The 7,567-nt window shown below is 62.5% G+C and overlaps 1 protein-coding gene across 4 annotated transcripts in view; it reads left to right on the top strand.

Annotated features, from left to right (window-relative positions):
* The first annotated feature begins 222 nt into the window (after positions 1-222).
* Positions 223-7,567, top strand: part of SH3TC1 (SH3 domain and tetratricopeptide repeats 1) — a 43,339-nt gene continuing 35,994 nt past the window's right edge. The window contains exons 1-2 of one of the 4 annotated variants that reach the window (XM_063619717.1): positions 223-601; positions 6,334-6,532. In XM_063619717.1, coding sequence (XP_063475787.1) covers positions 6,361-6,532 — 172 coding nt within the window. In that variant the 5' untranslated portion in view covers positions 223-601; positions 6,334-6,360. Of the gene's footprint in view, positions 602-6,333; positions 6,533-7,567 lie in introns of those variants that run through there. The other 3 variants (XM_055245802.2, XM_055245804.2, XM_055245803.2) reach the window with 3 other exon arrangements.

Genomic DNA, 7,567 nt, shown 5'->3' with positions numbered 1-7,567 from the left:
GTGCCTGTCCATGTGTGCACACACTTGTGCTCTTGAGTCTCTGTGTGCCCATGCACATGTGTGTTTGTGTGTCTGCATGCACATGCGTGTGTGTGTGCATGCGTGTGTGTGTGCATGCGTGTGTGTGTGCATGCATGCGTATGTATGTGTGTGCAGTAAGTGGAAGAGGAACAGAGAGCAGAGCTGAGGCTGGCAGGGCTGAGGCAGCCGGTGGCTGGTGGACTTCCCCAATCCCAGCCTGGCGGGGGACTGAGTGCCCCTGGCCAATACTACAGAGCCTGGGGGCTGGGCAGTGGGCAGGCAGGGCAGGGCCTGGACCTGGTCCAGGAAAGAGCTAATTATCAACCGGCTGCGGTGTCTGTGCAGCAGCCCTGGGCCTGCCTCTCCGTCACCGGCCCTCAGGCGCAGGGAGGAAGTAGGGCAGGAAGCAGGGGGCGGAGGCCGCTGTACAGTCAGCCCGGCTGTGGGCGGCCCCTGCCTGCTCCGTCCAGCTGGAGACAGCCCCGTGGGGCCAGCCAGCGCTGGGCCAGGAGCGGCCACCTGGTTCCTGTGTGCTGCGGCCCTGTGGGCCTGGGAGCTGCCGCTGAGGAGCACGCCGCAGGTACGGGGGGCTCTGGGGCAGGCGGGGCGTGGACTGGCCGAGCAGGCTGCTGTCTGCCGGTCTTGCCACGGTCGGATCTTTACACTTTCTTGAGGACTTTTCTGACCTGCTTGGGATGGGGGTGGAGCGAAACTGCGAGCTGGAGGCCTTGGGGAGGTCATCGGCACCCTCAGCAGACCCCACTCAGAGCTCACAGGTGCTGGCAGTGCCAGTCTGCAGTGATTGTGGGCAATGATTTCAGCTTTGACAAAGCACCCTTGCTTCTGGGACCTGGCCTGACCCCGTGCTGACCCTTGGCGTGAGCGGCCCTGGGGGTCTGGGAGCAGAGCCAGCCTGTCGCTGGATTCCAAGTCCAGCAGTTCTCAGGTGTGACCCCAGCCCCCGGTTAGCTTGGGCCGCACTGCCAGACCCACCAGGGCGAGCCCAGCGCCCCTGAGCCTCACCTGGCACTGTGGTGGCTGTAACCGGCCACTCTGACGCCGCCACCTGGGCCTCTTTTCCAACAACCAAATGGACCAGCAACTGGACCAGGGGCTCCAGCCTGAAAATTCCAGGGAGGGCCTGGGCCCAGCCTTCAACGGCAGGTGTGCTGGGGCGTGTGGTCCTGTGTGTGTACACCACTGAGACCCCCTCTGGGCCTGTGCCTGATCCCCCAGGAGCCCTGCCCTGTCTGTGAAGCGGGAGTTTCCGACCTTTTGCCGTTGACGAGGCTCAGATGAGATGAATAGCAAAGTGACGCTGGGGGGAGTTAGCAGTGTCGGCCAGTGCCAGGGCCAGGGGCAGCCTGCATGTGGGCCGGCCACTCAGGGTGTGGCCTCCCAGCGCCAGGCAGCAGGGCTTCGGCTGAGCCTGTGGCTGGAGGCAAGGCTGGGCCCGAGTCAGGTTTGGGTTTAGGATGGGTACGTGGGGGCTGGGCTCTGACCGCCTGGGTGCAACCCCACCTGTGCTGCTTGGCTGTGTGACCTTGGGCAGGCAGAATCGCCACAGCTGATGGCTCATCTGTGAAAGGGGCCCTCTTCCAGGTGAGCCGAGGATGCTGTGAGCACCCTGGATGGCCATAATTACGTGACTGTCAACACCGTTGTTGACAGCGATGACAACTATGTCCCGTGTCGGGCGCTGGGCCAACGTTTTTTGCATGGAGACGTCACTCACTTTTCCAGCAACACGGGTGAGGATGGCTACGCAACACAGAAGAGCAAGACAGGGCCCAGCAGCGCACGGGTGCGCCGGTTTCCCGTGCTGCCAGAGCGCAGGACACAGCCCTCTCGGTCGTGTTCTCTCGCGGCTCTGGAGGTCGGAATTCCGAATCCAAGGCTCCAGGGGCGGCTCCTCCCTGCCTCTTCCCGCTCCCTGTGGCTCCGGGCGCTCCTTGGCTGTGATTACATCAGTCCACTCTCCGCCCCGGTGGTCACATGGCCTCCTCCCCAGATCCTCTGTGTGCCTCCGTGTCCCCTCTTTTACTCACAAGGACACCAGGCACTGGATTTAGGGCCATCCTCATCTGGAACGCCCTCATCTCAAGTGAAGGTCGCTTCATCTGCGCAGACCATTTCCAAATAAGGCCCCACTCTGAGGTTCCTGGGGGCATGAATTTCGAAAGGACAGTGTCACCCCGGGGTGGGAGGTGACAAGCCAACCCTCCAGAGGTGCTTGGTGGCATAGGTGAGGTCTCAATGGCCCTAGAAGTATTTGTTCAGTAAGAGCCTGGCAAAAGGTTGGCCAAAGCTTCCCAAACCCATTCAGGGCCGGCCGGGGCCCTCTCCCTCCTTCTTCCAACCCACGTTCACCAAACTCTGACTGTAGACCAGGAGCCCTGTCCCTTTAACCCACTCGACCCACTTGTGCGGTGTGCGTGCTCATTCACATTTTCTGGCTCAGTAAATCGAGGCATGGAGAGGCCTCCCAGACACCGGGGTTTGGCCCCATGTCTCCGTGTTCTGGAGCCAAACTCTACCCCTTCCCCCAGGGCTGGAGGCTGGCCTGGGGCTGGAGCCTGTTCTGACCCATCGGGGCCCCCCAAGGGTTTGTCCTGATGATAAACTGAACAAACAGGATGAAGGCAGGAAGGAGAGAGTCCTGCAGGCTGCTTGGTGGTCCCCCGGCTGGGTGAGCTGGCCCCCGGGGGCGTCAACACCTGCCCGTGGTTGGGGCCTCTGCTTGTGCGGTGATGGCTGGGCCTGCAGGGCTGAGGGAGGGGACGCTGTGGAGAAGGAGCTCACTTCCTCATCGCCAGGCTCTGCACAGGAGCCCCACACTTAGGGTTGTAACAGCAGGTGGGAAATTCCCTGCGCCTGGGGAGCCCTCCTTTTCTCAGAAGACAGTCCTGAGCACCGGCTGTGTGCCAGGCCCATAGAAGCCCTGGACGCCGTTTCGAACAGGCCCGTTCCTAACTCAGGGGGAGGTGGTGGGCTGGGAGGCAGGCAGGTGTCCCAGGCATCAGCCAGTGGATGGAGAAAGGCTGCTGGGACTCCTGCTCTGCCTATAGGGATATAAGACCCGGCTCCTGAGGGACAAAGAGGCAGAGATGGGAGGACGAGGACTCTGAGGTCAGGCGTTGGGAGCGAAAGACCCCCTAAACCAGGAAGCTCGCATGCCCAGGGAGTGGATTCCAGCGCTTTGTTGAGACGCCTGCGTGTGCTTCCGGAGAGGAGACGGGAAGACAGCCTGGCCTTGCAGGCAGGGGCTTCCTGGTGCTGTCACAGACTCGGGGCCAGGTGGTGGGCACAGGCAGCCACAGGTGCCAGGACCGCAGTCCTGCAGAGCAAGGAGGAGAAAGCAAAGTCCGAGGCTGGGCGAGGGCAGCCGGGGCATCCCGCACTGCCCCCAAAGGTGCCCAGAGCTCTCCAGGCGTGACCAGGGTCCCAGGACATGGGAACAGGGAGGGCGAAGGCCCCAGGCTGCACAGGGCATTTGATTAGTGGGGCCGTGTTCTGCGTCCGCAGTTCCATGCACGCTTCCTCCTTTGGAAAGCAAGTCTCGTGGGCTGCACCCTGCTCCCACTCCTGGGCGAACAGCTTCCCTGGAGGGTCTCTTGGGCGCCTCTTGGCGTCAGATGTCTCCTGATTCACCGTTCCCAGTCCCCACAGGTCCCAGTCCCTGCCCCTCAGAGGTGGTTGGGGGGTGGGAAGGATTTGGCCACAAACTGATCAATCAGATTACAGTTGGAGCAGGCGTGCAGGTAGGAGGGGGTGTGCCGGGGCCACTTCACAGCCAGGGGCTGTCGCCTCTGCAAGTCTTGCTGGCCCGGGGCTGGTCCGGCTGAGGCCCTGCGGTCTGAACATCCTCAGGGAGCCTTCCCTGACTGTGGGATTCCCTCCCCGGCCAGGGCTAGGGGACCCTCTCTATGCCTCACAGAACCTGCCTCACGGAACCATCGCTATTCTGTCTAAATTCCCAACTTAGCAGGCCTGGGTCTCCCTCCCTCTGTGTGGGAGGTGGGTGGTTGTTGAAACCAAAGACTTTAGACCGTGTGCTCCTCCCACCCCTGCTCTGCTGATGGACCCCAAAGTGTTCGGTGAGCTGGGGCCTGGGAGGCCAGTTCTCAGGGTGACAGCCACAGCCGCGGGGGCAGGGGTGATGGCTGGGCTTACATGACACCCACTCGTCCCTGCCTGCAGCCAACTTGCCCCCCATGAGGGTTTCCTTATCCTGTACTAAACATTACACGGGAGCTGCCTCTTGGGGAGCAGCCTCTGTGAAGGGACCTGTCACCACAGTGGTGGCCCGAGCCGAGAGCAGTGCGGGGATGGAGGAGGTGCTCGTGGGTGGGAAAAGGCATGGCAGGGAAGGCAGCTGCAGTGTGCACTTCTGCTTTGGTCTGACAGGTGTGCGGGTGTGTGTGTGTGTGCACGCACACACAGGCTTGAGAATTGCCTAACCCCTCAGAGCCTCGGTTTCCCCATCTGTGCACTGGGGAGGTAGGCTTTCCCTGGGGGTTGCTGGGCCACGGCGTCTGGTACCAGGAGGTGTGCCAGTTGCACCCACTGTCCTGGGACTGTCCTGAGGTCAGTCTTGACTGCCTCTGGGTTTTCAGGCTCAGAGCCTCGGGGAGGGCAGGGGGTGCTGGGGAAGGAAACCGGGCTCCATCTGTGCTTGACGTATGGTGAGATTTTCCATGCTGCTGTCTAATGCAGGCTCAGCTGCCCCTGTTTGGTAAAAAACTGAGGTGGGGAAGAAATAAGCCCAGCATCCCCGCAGCTCCTGCCTCCCATCTCCCCTTCCCTGCAAGACATTCTGAGCAAACACTGGGACAGACTTTGTGGCGCGTGGACTCGTCCCCCTGCTCCTGGCTTGAAGCTCCCAGGGGTGCCTCTCTGCCCTTCCCGGGTGCTCGATGTCCAGGGCCTCCTGCCTCCCCTTCACAGCTGCGTCCTGTGTCACTGACTGCAGACCCCACGCACCCCCAACCGCTGCCTGATTTACCTCCCAGTCCCCTGCCACGTTCCCTGCCCAGAGACCAGGGCGGAAGTGGGAGATGGGGACAAGGACAGGAGGCTCTGGGGGTTGTCCTGGCTGCTGGAAGGCCCCAGCCTCGTGGGCCCATCAGGGCTCTGAGGCCCAGATGGAGGCCCTGGCAAGCCCTGGGTGCCCTGCCCCCCAGCGTCCACCACAAAAGGGGTGACGGGACAGCAGGAGGACAGACTTGCACTTTTGCCCCCAGACAGAGGTCAGAGGCATGGCCACCCCGGTTCTCCACGCCCTGCCTGCAGAGGGGATGTTTGCCAGCCACCGGGGGCGCTTCAAGCCAGGAGCAAGGGGACACGTCCAAGCACCAGAAAGTCTGTCCCATGTTTGCTCAGAATATCTTGCTGGGCGGGGAGATGGGAGGCAGGAGCTGCGGGGGACGCTGGGCTTATTTCTTTCCCACCTCACATTTCACCAAGCAGGGGCAGCAGAGCCTGCGTTAGACAGCAGCAAGGAAAACCTTCTCACCACACATTAGGCACGGACGGAACCCCTTTTCCTTCCTCTGCATCCCCATTGCTCCCCGAGGCTCTGGACTTGAAAACCGCCCTGGCCATGGCGTTCTGGAGGGGCAGGGTGGATATTTCCCCACCCACAATCAGGGAACAGTGAGGACCCCCATGACCAAGCCCTCCCTGCAGGGACAGCAGAGTCCTGACTATGCACTTGCCATTTCCCCTCTTGTTAGCCCCTCTGCCTGAGGCCGGAGCTGAGGAGGATGTGGCTGACCCCGTCCCTGCAGCCACAGCTGGGGTTTGTCCCCTGTGCACCTCAGCCCTGGCCCAGGCTGCTGTCCCCATGGCCCCTGTGCCTGCTTGTGACGCTGGAAGGGGGACTCTGTGTCCTTCTGTGTCTTCTGACAGGCGACGGAGCACTGTGTGTCAGGTGACGGGAGCACGGTCTGTTGGGCGTGACGGCCCAGCAAAGAGGCAGTGACTGACTCCTGAGGAGGGGCCCAAGGCACCCAGGGGTTCTGCCTCGACGGGGAAGGGGCCTCCAGGCAGAAAACCAGCGAGAGGAGGCCCCGTGGAGGAAGGGAGCACATCAAACCCGAGATAGGGAGGGGAGGTGCAGCAGCGGTGCGGGATCACGCCCACCACAACACGGTGCACCGTCACCTGCTGCGGTGAGGGGCTCGCTGGATCTGAAAGGTGCAGGCGCTCAGCAATGCTGGCGTTCTCCCCTCTGGACCCCAGCCCTGGACACAACCTCCGTGCTGGTTCTGGAGGGGCCACCTCTCCTGACCACACCCCCTCTGTCCACAGGCCAGGCATGTGAGGCCTCTGCGGGTCATGGAGAACCTCCCTGCCGTGACCACTAAGGAGCCGACCCCCATGGGGAGGGGTCCCGTGGGACCCTCAGGAGGTGGCAGCAGCCGGGACCAGGTCCGAACTGTGGCCATGAGGCCCTCTGTGAGCTGGGAGAAAGCGGGGCCCGAGGAGGCCAAGGCGCCGGTGAGAGGCGGTGAGTTCATTCCACCCTCACCACCCACCCTCCATCCCACCCACTTCTCCACCCCACCCGCCCCGTCCATCCATCCCTCACCGCCTGTCTGCCTCCAGGCCTCCAGGGGCCGGGGCCGGGGCCGGGGCTGGGGCTGCTCTCCATCACTTCTCGTTTCCTTCCCCCGCGTTGTTTAACAGGAGCCACTGTGCCCGCTGAGTCACTTGAGAGGCCAGGGACCAGCTCGTGTTTTTCCAGGGATGCGTCAGTGATAACAAAACTGGCAAAGAACGAGGCAGGGGCCTTCGAACCCACATGTTCAGAGACCATTCCAGAAACAGTGCGATAGGTTTGGCCTTGGAACCCCTGAGAGTCCTCAGGATGAGGCATCCTCGTTCTCCAGGAGGCGCCCAAGGTGCAGAGAGGGAAGGGCCAGGCCAGGCCACCCTGAGGTCAGGGGCCGGGCCAGGACATGCGCCCAGTTTCCTGAATTCCTGGGAAACCTGAAGAGTGGCCTAGGTGATCTTCAGGATCCCCTCTTACCCCCATCCTGAGACCCTGAAGGGGATGAGGGGAGAGGCAGGGGAGACCAAGGCCTGTACAGCCCCTCTCCTGCAGGAGACAGCTGCGGCTGTGACCCGTCCCTGGGCCTCCTCCTCCCAGTGCCCAGCCTCAGCCCGGTCTCCTCTTAGCTGCCTACGTCCCTGTCTCGGGACTCCAGGGCTTGGCACACGGTAGGTGCTTTGTCACTGTTCAAGGGATTGATGAACGAAGGGTGTGTTTGGACAGTGGCGTGGAAACCTCAGATGCTGTCGCCTGGTTCACAGCCAGGTGTGGCAGTGTTTTATACCTGCGATCCTGCCCTTCCGCATGAGGGCGGAGATGGGAAGGGGTCGATGGCCTCCTGCACTGAATCACAAAGGGGAAGTGGTCTGCATGTGCCCAGGAAGGGCAGCTCAGAGGTTTGGGGTGGGGCCTGGGCCTGGGGAGCCCAGCCGGCCACTGAATCGCGTTCCCTCCAGGGCGGGCCTCACGGAAAGGAAGGGGCTGGGCCGT

This window comes from Symphalangus syndactylus, chromosome 16 (genome assembly GCF_028878055.3).
Source record: "Symphalangus syndactylus isolate Jambi chromosome 16, NHGRI_mSymSyn1-v2.1_pri, whole genome shotgun sequence".
NCBI lineage: Eukaryota > Metazoa > Chordata > Mammalia > Primates > Hylobatidae > Symphalangus > Symphalangus syndactylus.
The sequence above is the reverse complement of the archived record's forward strand: the minus strand, read 5'-3'. Positions and strand labels throughout refer to the sequence as shown.